The sequence below is a fragment of the Mastacembelus armatus genome, chromosome 15 (assembly GCF_900324485.2).
Source record: "Mastacembelus armatus chromosome 15, fMasArm1.2, whole genome shotgun sequence".
Lineage (NCBI taxonomy): Eukaryota > Metazoa > Chordata > Actinopteri > Synbranchiformes > Mastacembelidae > Mastacembelus > Mastacembelus armatus.
Genome location: NC_046647.1, coordinates 12501094 through 12520750, shown reverse-complemented (window position 1 = coordinate 12520750; position 19657 = coordinate 12501094). Strand labels below are relative to the sequence as shown.

General features: G+C 39.9%; 3 protein-coding genes across 8 annotated transcripts in view; 2 read left to right on the top strand and 1 right to left on the bottom strand.

Annotated features, from left to right (window-relative positions):
* Positions 1–9444, top strand: part of LOC113131760 (Kv channel-interacting protein 2) — a 74470-nt gene extending 65026 nt beyond the window's left edge. The window contains exons 1-9 of one of the 6 annotated variants that reach the window (XM_026309390.1): positions 2434–2557; positions 6153–6251; positions 7073–7197; positions 7396–7465; positions 7868–7938; positions 8130–8237; positions 8544–8648; positions 8794–8856; positions 9387–9444. In XM_026309390.1, coding sequence (XP_026165175.1) covers positions 2434–2557; positions 6153–6251; positions 7073–7197; positions 7396–7465; positions 7868–7938; positions 8130–8237; positions 8544–8648; positions 8794–8856; positions 9387–9434 — 813 coding nt within the window. In that variant the 3' untranslated portion in view covers positions 9435–9444. Of the gene's footprint in view, positions 1–2433; positions 2558–6152; positions 6256–7072; positions 7198–7368; positions 7466–7867; positions 7939–8129; positions 8238–8543; positions 8649–8793; positions 8857–9386 lie in introns of those variants that run through there. The other 5 variants (XM_026309395.1, XM_026309391.1, XM_026309392.1 and 2 more) reach the window with 5 other exon arrangements.
* A 2081-nt stretch (positions 9445–11525) lies between these two features.
* Positions 11526–15067, bottom strand: cox15 (cytochrome c oxidase assembly homolog 15 (yeast)). Its single transcript, XM_026308531.1, has 9 exons — positions 14851–15067; positions 13960–14153; positions 13704–13826; positions 13298–13484; positions 12969–13136; positions 12790–12871; positions 12562–12716; positions 12334–12447; positions 11526–12246 (listed from the first exon to the last, which is right to left on the bottom strand). Exons 1-9 carry the CDS (start codon positions 14923–14925, stop codon positions 12115–12117), a joined length of 1230 nt encoding a protein of 409 aa, XP_026164316.1. The 5' UTR covers positions 14926–15067; the 3' UTR covers positions 11526–12114.
* A 245-nt stretch (positions 15068–15312) lies between these two features.
* On the top strand, positions 15313–19479 carry cutc (cutC copper transporter homolog (E. coli)). Its single transcript, XM_026310230.1, has 8 exons — positions 15313–15590; positions 15795–15854; positions 15949–16158; positions 17703–17738; positions 18201–18334; positions 18479–18506; positions 18590–18695; positions 18839–19479. Exons 1-8 carry the CDS (start codon positions 15521–15523, stop codon positions 18948–18950), a joined length of 756 nt encoding a protein of 251 aa, XP_026166015.1. The 5' UTR covers positions 15313–15520; the 3' UTR covers positions 18951–19479.
* The last annotated feature ends 178 nt before the right edge of the window (positions 19480–19657 follow it).

The following is a 19657-nucleotide window of genomic DNA, read 5'->3' as shown; positions in this document are numbered from 1 at the left end:
ACAGATATCGCAATGCTTTATGTAAGCGATAATGACAGATAGGCACGGCCAGCCTTAATCTTTCACACTTTTATCTTTGATTTGGCTCTCCAACTGCAGACTGTGTTTGAGAATTTACTGGCCTGAATATGTCACTGTATTAATCTGTTTATGTAGCCTGCCTAATTTATACAACCACAAATGCATGGATTGTATCGGCTAATATACTGTAGTTTACTACTTTATGTAGATTAGAAATCTCTACAGATCACCAACTATAAAGTAAGTCACCTTTAATGGCCATTTTCTCAATTATGTTCTCTTCAGTCATCTCAATTTCCATGATAATAATGACCCTTTTGTAATGTGTCATTCTTCAGTGCCATTAGAAGCTGTAACAGGTCTTCATTCATGGTATTTAGAGCATTTGACCACCTCAGTAGACTATTTCACAATAAATGACACCTTGACCACCTCAGTCTGTGATAATGAGATAACTGCCTATAATATCATTTTTTTGTGCCAAAAAGCATGTGTCTGTTTTAGAGTGAGTGCAGGTTGTTTACTCTCGCAAGGCTGCTCTAAGATGTGTGCTCCCCGAGGCTCAGCAGCTATTCTGTAGATCTAGGTTTGACTCGGAGAATCATTAATCACACGACAGATGGATCGAGCCCTCCGCAGACCTCCCTGTCCCCCCCAGCTTCTCTATTACCTTCCCCTCCATCTCTTGGTTCCTTTCTGTTTCCCTTTGCTCCGATCTGCTCACAGGCTACAGGGAGACAGACAGCAGCACATATACAGTAGACAATATACAATCATGGAGACAAAATGAAGCTTTTAAACTGTTAGAGACTAAATTTTTTAATAAATATATCTCCCTACTCAATTTCCTGTAAAGCATTCACTTCCAATTTGAAGGTGATGGAGGGCCTTTAAGCCAAGTCATGCTACTTTCTGCTTTCACTGAAAGGTCTGAGCGTTTCTTATTTACTAATGCACTGAACCTTTTCTTTACCATTACCAGTTTCTGAGACTGTTATTTCGAGAAGAATAGCACCATCAGTTATTTCAGCATATGCTTCAGAAACATATATATATATATATTCATGTTTAAGTGACACTGCCATTAAACACCTATAGCACTGATAAATTGTTTCCATTAGGAAAAAGTTGGTTCTTTTATGATGTATTTTATAAAATCACAGAGTCCAGAGAGGGAAGAGGTCTTTGTTAAAAGCTAAGAAGGCCTACATCAGTCATACACATATATCTCCTCAGGTCAATGTTAAGTATGTTAATGCTTTATGGGAAGTAAATAATATATCATTATGAATCTCTTCCTCTTTTTTGTTCTTTTTGTTGTTTGGTTCCAGTTGTTTAGAGATTGTGTCTGTTTGTGGTAGGAGATTACTGTGCCAGATGTGACATCAATATATCCTATTCCTACCAAAGTATTCCCTGCTGCTCTGGATTGCATATGCAGTTCATGTTATAGCCAGATTTCACCTCCAGGCTGTGTGTTTCTGTGTGCACGTGTGTTGACTTAACACCCAGGGGAGGTTGTCACATCTGTGAGTTTGTCCATGGTAGGCGCTCGGTCAGATGCTCCTCTGTCATCATGATCTCTCTCTTCCCTGCGGTTAGTCTTTCTCTGCTTCTTTTCCTGAATGTGTCCTTCATTTTCCCCGTTACCTCTTTTTGATTCGTCATCTGTTTTGAATTCCTTGCTATTCCCATAGTTATCATTATTTCCGCCTTTAACCATTCCACCTTGCCCCTCCTTCCCCCTCTCTTCCCATCTCATCACCCAATTCATTCTTCTCATTTGTCTTTTGTGACCGCCGCCCCCCCTGTTTTCTCTCTTACCCTACAAGTTGTTCTACTCCACCCTTCTCCCGCTTTCCTTTTCTCATCTTTCTCCTCTTTCCTCCTTTCACTCAGTCCCATCACTGACCCAATTAAGCATGGGGAGGGACACAGCAGGAGAGTGACGGAGGTAAGGAGAGAAAAAGAGAGGGAGGACAGGCGGAGACTGGAGAGAGTTTGAGAGTCAGTAGCTGAAAAAGCAAAAGGAATCAGAAAATAATATCTGCCAACCTGCCAGGACACACACAGTGAATTGTCCGAACTTCACCTGGAACTTAAGCAACCTCTGACAGCTTTGGAGGTGGCGTGGGAGGAGCAGCAAGTCGACAGTCCTGCTGCCACGCACTTACCATCCTCTATGAAGAAACAAGGGGAATAACAATCTACCTTCAGTGAAGAAAGCAGGCGGGGACCTGTGCGGAGTTAGGATGGCTAAATACCGGCATATAGAGGGAGACTGAGGGGAGAGACTGAAGAGACGAAGACGGTGCATTTCTGGTTAGAGCTGAGGGGGGGGGGACGTGGTCGCCCTGGGGCAAGAGAAAGATTTTTCTTGACAGAAGCAGAGACAGAAAGGAAGGGGAAAGGATGCATTTGTTCTTCCAGGAGAAGTGGGAGGTGGAGGGGCTGCAGACTGTGGGCATCCTCCTAGTGGTCTGCAGCTCCCTCAAACTGATGCACTTTTTAGGACTTATCGACCTTTCCATGGCAGGTAAGACAAATGGTAAGAAACCAAAAGACAGATGCTGAGTAAGAAATCAAAGTAGTGAATATGGTGTGGGGACATTAGGAGGACAACACACAGCTGGAAAAGGGATGTAGTTGTTGGCAGTAATTTGGCCTAATTTCTTTACTAAATAGCTATCATCTTTGTCACACCCAGTTATAGTCCTGTATCAGTGTGTGCGTGCGAGTGTGTGCATCCTTTTAAAATACCAAAGTACATGTTTTGTTTCTGTCTTCTATGGCTTAACTCACATATAGGTGCAGGATATTACAATGTCTGCATTTATGACACAAATCATCTAAACAATTACATTTAAATGAAGAATTAATGTCCAAAAACATATCTTAACACACGCTCATCCATAACACAAATAAGATATTTCTTCATGCAATATTTCTGTCTGCCTGTTATTTTTTTAGTCGTGAACCTTACTTGACAATTGTACTGTGAAGAGGATGTGCACTCTGCCAGTTTGCTCATCATGAAGAGTTATAGTATCTTATGTGTGTCTCTGGGGGGAGCTCTCCAAAGTCTGAAACAACAACCCTGGTGGTGTCATCATGGCTATCTAAGCTTGAGAGGGAGGGAAGGGGGTATGATAATGCAACAGTGGTACCAGATTGGAATTGAACCAGCATGCTTTAGTTATTTGGGGTGCATCTTAACAACAGGGCCACCAGGACAGTCCACATATTTTGTACAGGAAACCTGTATGACAAATGTGGGCATTTACCACACAGCCAGGTGCTACTAAAAAGGTGCATTCTGGTAAATGTATGATTCATTGTTTTGGGAGGCAAAAGCATATTACTATATCTGTCCCTAGCATTCATTTCTTTCTCATTTTTCTTTTGAGACCTTCACTTTAAGGAAGTGCAATACTAAATACCTGGAGTACCGTTAAGAGTAAAGAGAAGCATTGGAAGTGGGAGGACATTGATGGCGTTAGGTGACGTCCTAGGTCTCATTTGAAACCACGGGTATAAAAAGAAAGAGCTGAACTGATGGTCTCTCATCACTAGATGTCAGGAAGGCCCAGCAATTATAGCTGAAAGCTTCAGTGTTTCATCTGCACAACAATATGTATCTGCACCCTCAGTGCACTATATCACTGTGGCTCTAAACTGCAATATGTTTGCTGCTTTCACTTCACTTGAGGGATTACATTGTTGCTCAGTGCCTTGAGAAAATCCTCAACTCTCTTGGGTTTATAAAACATAAAGCTCCTGCAAAAGATATTGGATACTGCCAAAAACATGTTGCCATCAAGCTAAAAATAGAACTGTTTTTCTTAATTCCTGAAGAATTGTGATGGTCTGTCAGTGCACCCTGGGGGAAGCTATTGAACGCGTATTGCACGATCACTACAAGGTGTGCTGAGTAAAAGAGTCATAACACAGGAAGCTGCATTTTCCTTGTCTGATGAGGAATAGACAATTTTTCCTATTTCTTTTTCTAGGGCCAAAATGAAAGGATTTGTTGTCTCATTGTAAGTGTCACTCAAAAAAAAACAATTTTAACTTCAAAGACTGAAGAATAAATCCATCACTTAATATCAATAGTCTAAAGAGCACAGTAACTGGTTGTTTTCAACAAAAAGCTGTTGTCAGCCACAGGATTCAGTTAATGTTAGACACAACATCCATATTATGTACTGTATCTTTCTAAAGGTATATTAAGAATGAGCAGCTTAGTTATAATAGATATAGGCAGACAGGCAGATAATCCCTGTAACATCAAATATCTCTGTTCCAGGAGAGACTAGTCAAAGACAGCCAGAGCACATTTACTCAAAGACATCCTAACAAGCAACAGATTTCATCATCTGCAAAGAACAAAAATACAGAGAAGGAAAACGAAGGAAACGAAGGAGGTGGAAGTGGATGTGAGACAGAAAGTGGAAAATGTGTCTCAGTCCTAAAACAAGCATATCTAGATTCAGCTTTCATAGCCCTTACAAGTATTTGTAGCTCAGTCTTCCATGCAGAGTTGCACCTTTTTTGTTTTTTTTGTTTTTGTTTTTTTTTTCCTTTTGTCAGTGCACTTTCAGGACAATCAGTAGAAATTAAATTTAGGCTGCTTACACCCAGAGACAAGATGTATCTCTTACACAATAAAAAATAGATTTGAGAATGCTGCTTTAAAATTTTATTTCACAACAGTTATTAATGGATGCTTCACTGAAACATTAATTTGTAATGAGACTTTCCAAATGTTAAGCACTAGTGGCAATATCTGGCAAGTTTTATTTGCCTGGACACCTTTGAGGTATTAAAGCATTTCCACTTTTTCCATTTATGCTCCTCAGTTATATCTTGGAAATTGAAATATTAGTTTAAATATTAATTATAATACTACAGTTATTTTGCATTTGTGCTACTACTTAGTTTTATAATCAAGAGTTTATAAACTACATGTTCAAATGATAAAGTATGATGTATATAAGAAATTAAACAAGGTCTTATAAAGAAGTTACAATAATTTGAGGAGGGGTCCATTTAGAAGCTGTCCTGGGGTTTTTGATAATATAACATGATTTTTCTTAGCAAAAGAAATAATCTTAGTCTGGTTATATATTACTGTGTACTGTATAATTAGTTTCTTGCCTCTTGATGTCTAACATGCTGAGATTAGCTTTTGAGCTTTTGAGTGCTGGTTGTGGTGTGAAGAGATGTAGGTTCATATGGAAAAGAAAATGCGTTTATATACACAGACCACGGAGCAGTGGGGCTGGGCCTGTGCTTAGTGGCTCATTGTAGTTTGCTGTGGACAATGTGCTATGTCTCTTCCGGCTCCAAACGATGCAATAGCTTGTGAGATCAGAAGGTGTCACAGTACCTAAGACTCTGTGGTGCAGAGATACAGCAGGATGACGCATCACAGAGGCTACATCGTCAGTGATGGTGCTGTACTTCTAATGGTTTTCACAGCATCATGGTCTTCATCCCTCAGACTGCTGGGGTCCTGCTGAAAGGGGGTGAGGGGACTGTTACCATGGAAACTAAGAGGCAAGAGTAGGTATGTGGGTTCATGTGTGCGTATGTGTTGGTTAATATCATTCTATGAAGCACTCCAAAAATATGACGTTTGTTTGCCCTGAGATGAACTGGTACTATGGTGTTGAGTGTGATAGGCTCCAGTTGAGGCAATTTTACTATCAAATGAAGTTCTAGTTTAATTTGATTGTGAATTTAAATTGATGGTGTTTCACTTGAGCTTTCAAATTATACTGTTTTTCTAATTCCTCATAGAAGTCTCTGTGTGCAGCATTTTGATATGAGAGCCAGTCTGATTAGGGAAACTATGTGTTTCCAGGGTTCATGATGTGCTCCTGTTGCACTGTAATATCTACTGAAGTGGTACTCGTGGTCTCCCGTCACTAAGCCAGGTCAGCAGGCAATTACCAATTTGCCTACTCAGCATGAATCAGTCTTTTGTCGCACTCGTCCAATGCATGGAGTGTGTTTCTTGGTTTTATAGGCATGTATGTGTGCATGTGTGTGTATATGAAAACAGAATTAAATCACATCCTTGTGTGCAGGTGTGTGTCTAACCTTTGTGCTATGGTTGGTGATTGCAGGTAATCCTTCCACCAGCCAAAGCAAAAAAACCATTAAGCAGCGATTCCTCAAGCTGCTGCCGTGCTGCAAACCCTCGGCTGCCCCCTCAATCAGTCAAAGCAAGTGCTCCTTCACTCTCCTTACTCCTCTACTTTCTTTTCCTCTGTGTCCAGCCTCTTTCATGAACTTAGGATTTACAAAGACACTTGTGTAGATGCAGTCATGTACACACCAAAGCATTCTGAATACACATGAGTGAGATAGAAACACTCATTCATAGAGAAACTAATACAAAAACACACTCTGGTGTTATTGTGGCTAATGGGTCACACCTATTTTTGTATTTTGTGATTTAAAGCGTGCGTTGTTCCCTTGGGCAGTGGAACTATTGTTTATGTGTGTGTGTGTGTGTGTGTGTGTGTGTGTTTAATTTAACAGAGATTTAAGGGAGGCCCAAACTAGTAGTTCCTTGAGGTCTGAGAAGTTATAATACATGACATGGTATGAGTTGACAGGTAATTTTGGAGAAACAGATGGAGTGAGAATGGGATGAAGAATGAGTCTGAGTATGAGTATGTGTCTGTGTCGCCACACTTTTTAGAATGTCTCTTGTTTATCATGTTCATTACTGCTAAGCCTCTTCTCTCATCGCTTCAGGTTCTCCCCAGTTTCTTTAACAAACTTGAACTTGACATGAAATTGTGTCATTTAGATGTTTCATTGACCTGGTCCCCTCAGATACATGTGTAGATAATTACATTTATTCATGTTTTCATTTGGTGAAACAATAAAAGATATTATTTTGTTCTCTGTGGGTCATATAAAACTATACAAGTTTGATGACGTCAGTAAAACTATTTTAGCCGGGTCATCGTGGTCCTTGGAGGTTGGCGTGGGTGTAGCCAAGATAAATGCTTATACTGATTTCTTCCTTACACAGACAGCGTGGAAGATGACTTTGAGTTATCAACTGTGTGCCATCGCCCTGAAAGCATGGACAAGCTGCAGGAGCAGACTAAGTTCACCAAGAAGGAGCTGCAGGTTCTCTACAGGGGCTTCAAAAATGTAGGTCTGGCTGAAGAAGAGAGTAAAGAGGCAGACTGCAGATGAAAAAGATAAACTTAAAAAATCTGGTTCTAGTGATGTCATTATGGGATTAAGAGCAGTATCAATTTGACGAGAGCTGAAGTTATCATCTATTCTTTATATATTCTGTGTTAAATGGGAACTAATAAGGTTTCTCAATTCACATTTGTATTGCAGGAGTGTCCGAGTGGTGTAGTCAATGAGGAGAACTTTAAGAACATTTACTCCCAGTTCTTCCCTCAGGGAGGTGAGTTGGCAGCTTCTACCACTGCACCTGAAGAGCTCCAGCGGTGTCCATAATAACTATGCCATTCTTCCTATCTTCATTCATTTCATGAATTTCATCTAAAACTGTAAATAACATCATCTTTCTTATTCTGTCAAGGTACACATGTAGCTTTTCATCATTACAATGAAATGAACATAATTAAGTCATAAATCTGCTGTGCTGAACTATAGTACATGCACTGTGCAAAGGCAGTTTTTCATTTTCTGATATTTAGGTTGATGAAATGTTAACCACTTGCCTCCAGTTGTATTTGAAATCATTTTTATATCTAGGCTATATTTAGCTCGCTACTAATCCTAGCTGTTCAAAGGCTTCATGTTTCGAGGGCACATGAGTTACTATAAGTTTCTACCATTGCAGATTCAAGTATGTATGCACATTTCCTGTTTGAAGCCTTCGACACTAACAAGAATGGCTCAGTTAGTTTCGAGGTGAGCTCTGTCCTTACGTCAGCTTTCTTTAAGAGATAAAAGCAAATATGTACAGTACTCTATTCATGTGAATATGTATTTTGTCTGAATGTTCTCTAATACTGTGTTACTGATAAAAATTTGACTTCACTTACTGTGTCATCCTAAGTCATGACAAAACAATACAGGAAACTGTTCCCCTTCTACCTCAGGACTTTGTATTTGGCCTGTCTATCATCCTGAGAGGGACCATTAATGACCGGCTAAACTGGGCGTTCAACCTCTACGACCTAAACAAGGATGGATGCATTACCAAAGAGGTAATGCAAATACAGTACATGCACGTGCTACATTGCCTTAGTTTGCTCTGACTGGCTGTAATAGCTTCTATACAGGGTTGTAGCTACTCAATTTCAATTTTGGTGAGTTTATCAGGTGTGGAAATTGTCTGCCAAGATATTGTTCGCTGAAAAAAAAAATTTAGCCTAAAGAATTTCAGGACTCATGAGTACCGTACTGCTGAAAACCTGGATATGGCCCAACTTCTAAGTGTTTTTTTTTTTTATTTGTCCAACAAATTCTACATCCTCACTAATATTTACACACTTTCGTCTGTCACTTTGCAGGAGATGCTGGACATCATGAAGTCCATCTATGACATGATGGGGAAATACACATACCCCACTATGCAGGATGATGCCCCAAGAGAACATGTGGAGAGCTTCTTCCAGGTCAAACTCAACAGTCTTTGCTGTCAATGAGTGATTTATTTGGATATCATTGATAGGAGTGTTGTATAAAATGAGATAATGCACAAAGTTTTTGAACATGTAATTGTTTTTCAGCAAGTAAATCTCTGGTTGCTGCATTTTTCAGAAAATGGACCGAAATAAAGATGGCGTGGTCACCATAGAGGAGTTCATTGAGTCATGCAAAAAGGTAGGACAGAAAGATAGATTTTCAAGTCCTACATGAATCGTTAGATATTTTGGAAAAAATACTCTTATTTGCATTCTTGCCGAGAGCTAAATGAGAAGATTGACAGCACTTTCATGTCTGCGTATTAAGCGTACAGCTGAGACAGGAGCCGATTAGCTTAGCCCAGACTGAAAAGTGAAGGATACCAGGCTTTGTCTAAATTTCAAAAACCTATCCTTTTCAGTGATGACAGGAAATCCCCACGCCTGGCCAAGTAATGCTTACAGCACAAAACTACTTGTAAATCCAAGACTTATTGTTTTGCATTTCTTTTTGTTTATGGATAAAACAAATGACATACGATTTGTCATTTGGCTGAGAAGTGCTGGGAGGTAGATTTCTTTTTAGTGGTATCAATCTTTTCATTTAACTCAGCAAAACAAGGCAAAAAACTGTAAAATGACAATATTTTAATCCTCAGTGTCCCCACTGTGACTTGTGTGGCCAATACATAATATCCCTTCTTATGCAAATCTTCCATCTCCGTTCAGGATGAGAACATCATGCAGTCCATGCAGCTGTTTGACAATGTCATCTAAGAATCTGGACCAATTAGGATACTGGAACCAGGGAGGGGAGTGTGTGTGTGTAAGAGGAATCAGGATTGAGGAGAGAAAGGATTTGTGAATGTGTGTGGGGTGTGTGTGTGTGTGTGTGGCTGTCTTCTGACTTGCAAGCTTGTGCTTGTGTCTCTGTTGAGAGCTCTGAGTCCTGAGCACTGAAAGGCCCTCTTCCTCTCCCTGGACCGCCACTGACATTTCTCCAAGGAAAAATGGAGTGTACCTGTCTCCCTTCGTCATCATGCTGAACCTTAGTTTTACCCCAGAGACACAGAGAGAGAAGGTAAGCTGCGAGTTCACAGGCGCTGGAACACTGAAGATTCCCACTTGTTTTATTTGAACTTTTAGTTATTAGTATTAATGATGGAGGAACCAATGCAGCCGGTAACAGCTAAACGTAGAGGGAGGAAGCCGTGACTAAAACTTGACCTGTGATCATTTTACCTAATTTCCCTGTGATGGCTAAGATTTGGATTTGTGAATCTGAGCCTGCCTCTGCGCATGTGGGTAACACTTCACCGAACCTGCTAGACTGCTCATGCCCCGGCCATGAAAACAGAAATAAATCTACCGCCATCTAGTGGACAAAGAGACAAAGAACGGCACTTCCTGTGGGAACAACAGATGAGTTGGAGGTTCAAACATGATTTTACAGATGGAGGTTCAAACATGTTGTTTTCCATGAGGAACTGATTTTAATATCGCATGATGATGTCACTAATATCCAATTATGTATTTACAGAGATACTCCAAAGTCTGCTTGTCTGTCTGCTGTTCCTAGTCATTCACAGGTGCCTCGCCTTTTGTGTATGTGTGTGTGCATGTGTAACAGAAAGAGATGTCATCCATCTTACCTACACTATGTAAGACTCTAATGGGATAACACCCACCTCCTTTCATTGAATTCTGGTAGAGTAATTCCCGGCCTTCCAAACTTTTACAGTCCTAGCTGTAGGTGCCGAGTGTCTCCTGTTGTACATGTTCTAGCATTCCCAGTGGTGTGATATTAGACGGTACAACACAGGGTTTCCACTATAGGTGACAAGCTGTTTTGACCATTCCAGCTTCCCTGAACATGAGACTAGCATACCACTGTCATACTAGTCTACTAATATACATTCAAGGGGAATTAGATTGCAGATTGTATTTGTGAATTTCTTGTAATCAGAAATGTATGTGGTTGTAGCAGGTTCTGCCACTTCAAAAACAAAACATCTCAAATCTCATTGCATAAATTAGGTTCATTCAATTTCAAAAAGGGCATATGTGTGTATGTGTGTGAAATGTTAGATGAATGAGAAAGACATGGTTTAATAACACTTTGATTTTTTATGCCTGCCCTCCCATTCTTTATTTCTTCCCTCTCTGTAACACCAAAGAGAAGATTTAAAGTGGTATATAAGGCCACTCCAAGTTAAGACATATAGCCCACCTGTGGGTGAAGAATGAGAGATGATGTGTAGTGTGGCAAGGGGCAATCAGAGACAAAAAGGTGTAGTCTAATAACCTGGCAATGGCTCTCGTGAATGATTTTTTAGAAAGAATTTCCAACCACTTATTAATTTGCTGCTTTTACCACCAGAACTACTATTAAACCTTAGATGGCGTAAGAACCAGAGGCTCTCATGCCATAATTAAATCGGATGAAGTGTCTTTTTAAATGCACAGACTAACATGGAATAGCAATAATGTTCTTATCAGCACCTTTCCACTCATCTAACCTCTCCTTCCTCTCAGAGCACAGCATAAGGGTGCATTACAGCCCTGATGAAAATATGCACTTCCACCTCTACAATTTCATATTTTGTTCTATTCTACATTTTAAGCCTTTCTTCTCCAGGGGAAAAAGGGGTTTAACTCTGATTGTTCCTTGCCAACATTTTTTAACTTCCATTCCTCACAACAAACTTGTCTGTACCCGCATGTACTGTGTCTAGAACAATGACAACATACAGTAGTAACCTGTTGTTCTGACTGTCTAGTTATAGCTAGCCTCAACTGGTTGCATTATGTATTCAAATGTGTATATTTTGTACAGAGACAATAAAAAAACACAGTTACTATGCAAAATAGACTGGAGTTTGTATTTTAAAGACTGTACATAATTGCTTTTATTAAAATAAAGAGTGCTTTCAGCTTTCAGCACATATTTAGAGACAATCAAGATTCCACATATTTACTACAATTTTACTGTTTTACCTCACTACCAAGAGATGATTTCTATATTAAATATACATAATTTTACACACAATCCCAACAGCCACATCTTATTCAGCTAACAGACACCATATAAGTAGACACAAGGCAACAAGTTAGTAACCAAATTTTCACTGAAAACATCCTGTTAAAACCGTGCACGTAAACAAACCCATTAATCTGCTTAAGCTTTAAATGGAATCCCTGTTTTTTCAAATACTTACCACAATGTATTCTTCTAATTTTTCATTAATCACATAATGTCAACATATGAAGATTACTTGGCTGCACTAAAGCACAGATGCTTCATGCCAAAAGTTTTAAATGAAGGTTTTTCAGTTTCTAACAATTCTGTTTTTTCCCTTGTTTACTCTGAATACCTCACTTATAGTGACATCGCTGACTTTTAGAGGCTTGAGGTGTGGCTTGTAAGGATTGTATCTGTCCATCAAGGACCAGGCATTTACTTGGGAATCTTGCGGAGCTCTGCCAGAACCCAAATGGCCAGTGAGAGGAGAGCCACAGAGCCTGACTGATGAATTGCTGCCAATGGTGTGGGGACATACAATAACAAGGTGCTGATACCAAGGGCGACCTGAAAAGTACAAACACACTATTTGAGTTTAATTACTGGTGAGCAATAGATTGTGTTTACATGTATCTGGGCTGAATGTCAGTGTACCTGTCCATAGGCCATTGCTGTGAGGAGGCTGATGGCAATTTTAGCCCTTCTGGGCAGTACCATTCTTCTTGAGAACAGATAGAGGCCTGTGATTGCAGTCAAAGAAGAGATCCCCTGGAGGAAAAAAGAGAAAAGAGACAATAACAACAATCTGCTGCTTTTCAGTTCACTGAAAAAGAACTTTTGAAGAACTGTTGCCTAAAATGTTATGCAGAAGTCATACCATACCAAAATTCTGTGGTCAAACTGCACAGTTGTGGGATTTTCAAAGAAGTTCTTGAGTTTGGGAGAGAAAGCCAGGAGATCATCAGGGATCCATCTATCTCCCATCTTGGGGTAGGAGTTGTACACCAGCCCGGCATCCAAACCAGCAACAAAAGCACCTGCAACAAAATATTTTGAACCAGAGTAAACATAGACTTATATATATATATGTATAGGAGATTTTTTACTTACCTGACAGAGCAGTAAGGAAGACCAGTCCACCAGTACCCTTTGCGAACCTCTTGAGCTGCATGAGACGTTTGGTCTCTGCCATCTGAGAAGGAGGTGTCAAGAATAGGCATGCAACAACTTGTAACAGGCAGAAACTAACTACATACATTTGTCATGTAAAGAAAAGGCTGCATCTGTACCTTATGTGCAGGGATCAGCATAGTAAGCCCTGTCCAAAGACTGGCGCAGTACAGTAGCAAGGCAGAACCAAGGTGAGCACACAGACGATACTGGCTAACCCGTGGGACGTCATAAGACTCAGGTTTTTCCTCCAGACCACTTTTTACCATATACCACCCAAGAAGGCCCTTAGAAGACATACACAATAACACAATGATTCATATATTGTAAATGTTAAATTGATATTGATACAACCTGATCACAAACTTGCCAATAATCACAGAAAGGGTAAGGTAAGCATTAACTTTTTATGATTCTCTCCCATCACTACAGCTGTATTGAGACTTACCTGGAAAAAAACAAATCCGCAAAGCCCCAGCACTTTTCCCTTCATGGAGCGAGTGAAGTACCCTTTCCTCCAGAAGTAAATGGTAGGAAGGATATAGGCAAGTCCAACCAGTCTGCCCCACATACGATGACCCCACTCCATGTAGAAAATAAACTTAAACTCTGGCAGAGTCATGTCATGGTTCATTCTGGGAAAACATAAGAACAGGTAATAAAGACCAAACTCATAACTGTATTTACTATATAACAAATATAGGTCAGTTTGTATTCATGTGAAAAAAACATTTATAATAGTATGGACTTAAACTTAGTTGTTGTTAACTTGTGTTTTGATTATCAGTAATAGGGCACATTTAAAACTGTGCATGTATATCTCAATATAGTAAACAGAAAGAATGGGAGCTCACATTTTAAATTCAGGAAACTGCTGGTACTTAGAAAATTCAGCTTCCCACTCTGCTTGTGACTGAGGTGGCTTCATCTCTCTCACTAGATGCCAGTCGACCATGGACAGCCCAGATTCTGTTAGTCTGATTGAAAGAAATATACACATACAGTAAGCACCCAGCAACACCACTTCAGTACAAGGAGGACGCTTAGAAGATAAGATGGACCTTAATTTGTTCCACAGTGAGGACATATACAAAGAAGCGTGACTTTTACCTTGTGACACCACCCAAGACAATAGCCCCAGCCACCAGCCCACTGCAGCCGAGTAACCAGCGACCCACTATGCGATTTGTGGCAATGTTAGGGACAGTAGCTGCTGATGGGGAGGGGGATGCCCCTACTTCTGTGGTGATGGTGCTCTGACCTCTCTTCACAATCCATCGTCGTAGGTGTGGACACCGCTGATACTGTAAGCAACGGAGAGCGAGCTGAAAACTGATTGACCTTGCCAATGAACATGTATCTTTAGCTACACAACACAAACCTTAATTCTACAGCACACACTGATATTTGCTTCTAATTTTGTGACAACCGCTTGGTTTAGACCCTTTTCTCATTCAAAATAACTGTCTCACTGCACAGAGTCCACACAGAAATGGTTTTCCTGTTATGGTGTAGAGGGACCTGAGGAAACTTGAGTCTTTCTTGAAGACTGGAGATTCTTAAAGCAGCGCAGTAATGTCCATGGTATTAAAAACATCCAGATACAGGTGGACTATATACGGTTAACCTCTATGATTTAATGTTTCTTCTGACAGCTCATGTCTGATATGTTTACTTCTGATTAAGTTAGGGATTCAGGACTTGTGGGCAGGTTTTCAGGGTGATCGCTTGGGTGCTTTAATGTATTTAGTTGATCGGGAAACAAATTATTATAAATCGCAGTGAAGTTAGGTCAATTTAATCAGTAACATTTGTTTTTTTTCATACAGTCGGTTCACCAGCTATAAGAGATTTAATGAAAATGAATGAAACAGACACTTTGCTGACCGTTGAGTTAGTTAATGTAAGAGTAGTTAGCTGTTACTTGCACGCCCTGACCTTTTTCATGCTTAGCTAACAGCTAGCTCGTTAGTTAGCATTAGCAGCTAGCTGTATACTCACAGTGCTGCGATGAAACCCTTCGCTACCGCCTCTGCAACCCCAGAAAATCGTTGTCCGTAATGAAGAGAGCAACATCTCTGTGTGTGCTGTGGCTGAGCTGCTCCTACAGTCCTGGTGTGAAAGAGAAGTGGCGACTCTTACACCGGCATGTTTTTTCTAAAGCTGTCATGACCAAGTCAACTTTGACCTTTTCACGTCACAAAAACGTGACAGGAATATCAAGATTAGCGTCAGTTCTTTTTTTAATTACAAAACAGGACACCCAGCAATAATCACAAGTAACATATATGAATTTGTTGTTTTTGATAAAATTTTATTGCAGAGAGACGGGACGCCTATGTGGGTGGTGCGTGTTTTGGATCTTAGCGTATCCCGCATGGGCGGTTACGCTTTTCCCTTGGCCCAATAATGCCACACCGCCCACCTGTGTAACCGCGTATTTGAAATGTAATCATCCGGAAAACGCTGTCCCACTTTCGTGGTTGGCTGTAGGAGCAATATCAGTCACCCAAATAACATGTGTGGACTTAGTGTCGCTTCTGAACTGCTGACTGAAGCGATTTGACAGCTAGTTGATGTAACGTTAGAGGTTCAGCTTGTGAACGAAAGGATTGTTAGCTAACTAACACATTTACAGTGGAACTGCTCTGTCTCTGTCCAGGCTGTCAGTATGGCAGATGGCTTTTTGATGGAAGTGTGTGTAGACTCCGTGGAGTCTGCTGTCAGTGCTGAACGGGGAGGTCGGTAATGTGTTTTTATTGGACTGACCACGACCTGCTTGCTAAAGAGATATCACAGGGAGTTCTGCTTTAAAGGCCCCTAGACTGTATATCTGACCCCTTTTCAGACAGACCCCGCCTCACAGGATTTAACCTGTGCTCTGCTTAAACTTGCACTGTGTTATTCTAATTCATTTCAGTCTGAGCCTTGGTCTCTCCTCACAGGGGCAGGTCGCCTTGAGCTGTGTTCCAGTCTTTTGGAGGGAGGTCTCACTCCCAGTCTAGGTAAGCACAGTTCACTCATTTACAGATCACCCTAAGCTCTCGATCGTGTCTCCATATAATATCACCTGAACTGTACTTATGTGCTTTGCCACAGGTCTCCTGCAGGTAGTGAAGCAGTATGTCAAGATTCCTGTCTATGTGATGATCCGGCCTCGTGGAGGAGACTTTCTGTATTCAGACCAGGAAGTGGAGGTGATGAGGAAGGACATAGATCTGATGAAGAGCCATGGGGCCGATGGGCTCGTGCTCGGAGCCCTGACAGAGGATGGACGGGTGGACACAGAGCTCTGTGTGGAGTTCCTGGGTATTGTTTCCCCGTATATATTTTATCTCATATGTATGGTTTACTAAACAAACAACCAAACGCTCACGTTCTTGAGGGAACAGATGAACACAAATTTAAAGAGATGCAGTGTTTCCCAAAAGTACAGTAATTTCATCATCAGGACAGCATTAACTAAATTGTATGCACTAGGTTTAACAGTTTAATTGAGAATGAGAGTGATCCTATAGCCAGAGTTAGCTAACTGAAAGTTAAAGCATAAGGACAAGTTTTCAGTTTGGATTTTAAGGCCTCAACTGGGCCATACAGTCTGATGTCAACAGGGAGGCCTATCCTAGAGAAAGGTGACAGATATAAAGTTAAATACAAAGAGGGAAGAGAAGAGGGCCAAGAACTGAGACCTGGGGTACTCCACATTTCAAACACTTCACAAGACTTTAACCCAGGCCAAAGACACCACATTTGTTTTCCAACTAATCTAGGAATATATGAGCAAAAGAGTTAGGATCTAAATCTATAGTAAACTCTACTACTTTAGTAAGTAGAGGTTCACAGGCATAACAGGCCCTGAAGGTAGATTGGCAAGTCACAGTTACGGCAAGTCCTGATTAAGGTTTAGAGACTGGTCAATAATTATTTAGAAACTCTGAATCAAGCTATGGTTTCTTAAGTAGAGGATTAACCAAAGCAATTCTAAAGCTGGTGAAGAAATTGTCAGTAATAAATTAATCATATTTAGCAATATAATTCACAAATCTGAAAAAAGCATCTGTGCTTTTACTGCTTTATATCGCTATACCTCTCTATTACATTACAAAATTGCCCTTTAAAATAAAATGAAAGTCATAGGGAAAGTATTGTAATATATAATGTGTGAAATATAATTCACTGCTCTATCCATTTTGAGTTCTTTGGTCAACGTTTTCTATGACAGCTTTACTATTTCACATCTCTGCATTAGTCATGTAATAGAAGCTTGCACCTCACATCCACTTCAGTATCCCACTTTAGGAGCATGTTTAAAACTCCATACTTCCATGGCATAAAACTTTACTAAGTCATAAAGTTTTAAAACGGCTGAAAAAAACGATTTCATTTTATTCATCTTGAATGCTGTCCCTTCCTGCTGAGTCCACCACTTGAGTGAATCATATTTTCACTAAAAAACAAAACCAAAATGTTTATAAGATAATAATATAGTTTAAAGTTAATTCATGTATGGTTGCTTTGTTGTTTAGATTGCTTTCAAAACTTTCTGGCAAAAGATTTCACACTGTTATGGTATTACACAAACATACTTTATATGACTACACAAGGCTAAAGTGCTGTGTTTACGATGTTCATTCACACCTGCTTATATTTCTGTGGCAAACCTTGGCCTTGTGTTGGTGGTTACTCTGAATGCACGCTATAAAACGCTCTGGCACTGAATAAACAACCAGAAATACTAAACATAGAGGCGAACCCAAGAGAAGAATGTTCACAACATACACCTTTTTTATATTGTAACTTTCCAGTTTTGTTTGAGGCTTTTATTTTTCTGACTGTCGCTTTTTGTTCACCAGCTGCTGCCCGCCCTTTGCCCGTCACCTTCCACCGAGGTAACATTTTTTCCTTTAATTCACATGTGGTCCTTAACAATCACCAGTGTTTTAATGGAATGAAAGCCCTTTATAGTGTCATAAAGGTACATCGTATAATATTTAGAGGAATCTTTAAGCAGAAATTGAATATATTATTCATAAAAATGTTGTCATTGTTGTGTAAACAATGAAAAATAGCAGCCGTTACATTTTCTTAGTTTTAGAATGAGCCTTTTAAATCTTAGCTTTTTAAATCTTATATAGAGAGTGGGTCCCCTCTCATGGATGCAAACAAACCAAACACTGGCTATATACATAGGGCTCAGGAGGTTGTATTCTCACTACTAGATGGTGTTAAATATTTAACATTTTACACATTGTACCTTTAATCAGGGCTTTCAACTATATGCAGAAAGCTATAATAATTTATAATGCTGAAACTAAGCTCACTTGAATGAACTAATATTTATTATGTTGCAGCTTTTGACATGGTTCATGACCCAGTGATTGCTCTGGAGACGCTGATATCATTAGGATTCCAGCGTGTGTTGACAAGTGGCTGTGACAGCTCTGCTTTAGAGGGACTTCCTCTTATTAAACGAATCATTGATCAAGTATGTATTAACTCTATGTATACATACCTGTTTACATACAAGCATATGAAAATGGCATGTCTATGCATCTGTGCTGCTTAGTCATTGTAATATCCTGTCTCTCTGCTTCTATCATTCTTACATCATAATCAAAACCATCAACAGGCTAAAGGGAGAATTATTATAATGCCAGGTTAGTGCTTTATTCTTTTTTCCAGTATGTCATTTGGGTAATTCTCTAGTTTTTAGTTTTTTTTTTCTCATTTTTCATGACAGGAGGGGGTATTACTGAAAGGAACCTGCAGAGAATTTTAGAGGGGTCAGGAGCTCAAGAGTTTCACTGCTCAGCCCGCTCCAGCAGAGAGTCTGCCATGAAGTTCAGGTAGGTTGAAATGCAGTTTCAATTAATTTGAAATCTGAGAGGTAGGATTTTGGCCATGCTTGTGTCCATTGCAGAATATTTTGTAACCATGAAGAGGCTTTCTTTTTTGTTGCTGTCTGTATAATAATGTTTTCATGTGCCAGGAACCCCTGTGTAACAATGGGAGCTGCTTTCTCAGCCCCTGAGTACAGCCTGAAGGTGGCAGATGTGAGCAAAGTTCGCACTCTTAATGCAATTGCTAGAAATACCTTGTGAAAGGCTACTGGACAGTCATGACGGACAACAAAACAGATACCTCAGAGGTGATCATGAATATGTCATCATTTTTTTTACCTTATGCCAGTTGGACTTCTTGGACATTTCAGAATTGCCACAAAGTGCTTTTCACTGATCAATCTCAATGCTCCTTGTACTGTTAGAGGGATAGGATCAGGGCTCAGGGATGGCCCTGCAGCATTCTGGGATATGGAGTTTTTTTTTTAAGGGTCGCACAGTCCAGAGAGCTGTGTGTGGCTTACATGTAATATTGTAAACCTTTATGTGGCCCCAATGGTCAAATTAAAAATGATTGTGTTCCTAAACTAAGGAAAGTACTGGGCTGTTGCTGTTTTCAGAACAGTATGTTTTCCAGTTGTCATATATTGGCCGTGTTTACTTATTACATACCCCTTTATAGTGGAAGAAAATGCAAATATGAGACATTCTGTAATTTATTTGTTACAATGACAAACACTGAAACTTGATTCAGTTTGCTCAGAATAAAAGGCAGAACATTTCAACACAACACATTGTTTTATTGTTAATGCTGTCAGATGTAGATGTAATGCAAAACTGTGCTTCATTTCTATTGTTATTCATTTGCACCAGCTCTGAAGAATGTTAACGTGGTGTAAGAGGTAGGAGAGTTGTGTCTTATCTCAATGTTTATGAAATTGATTCTCTGGACATGTCTCAGCAAAAAC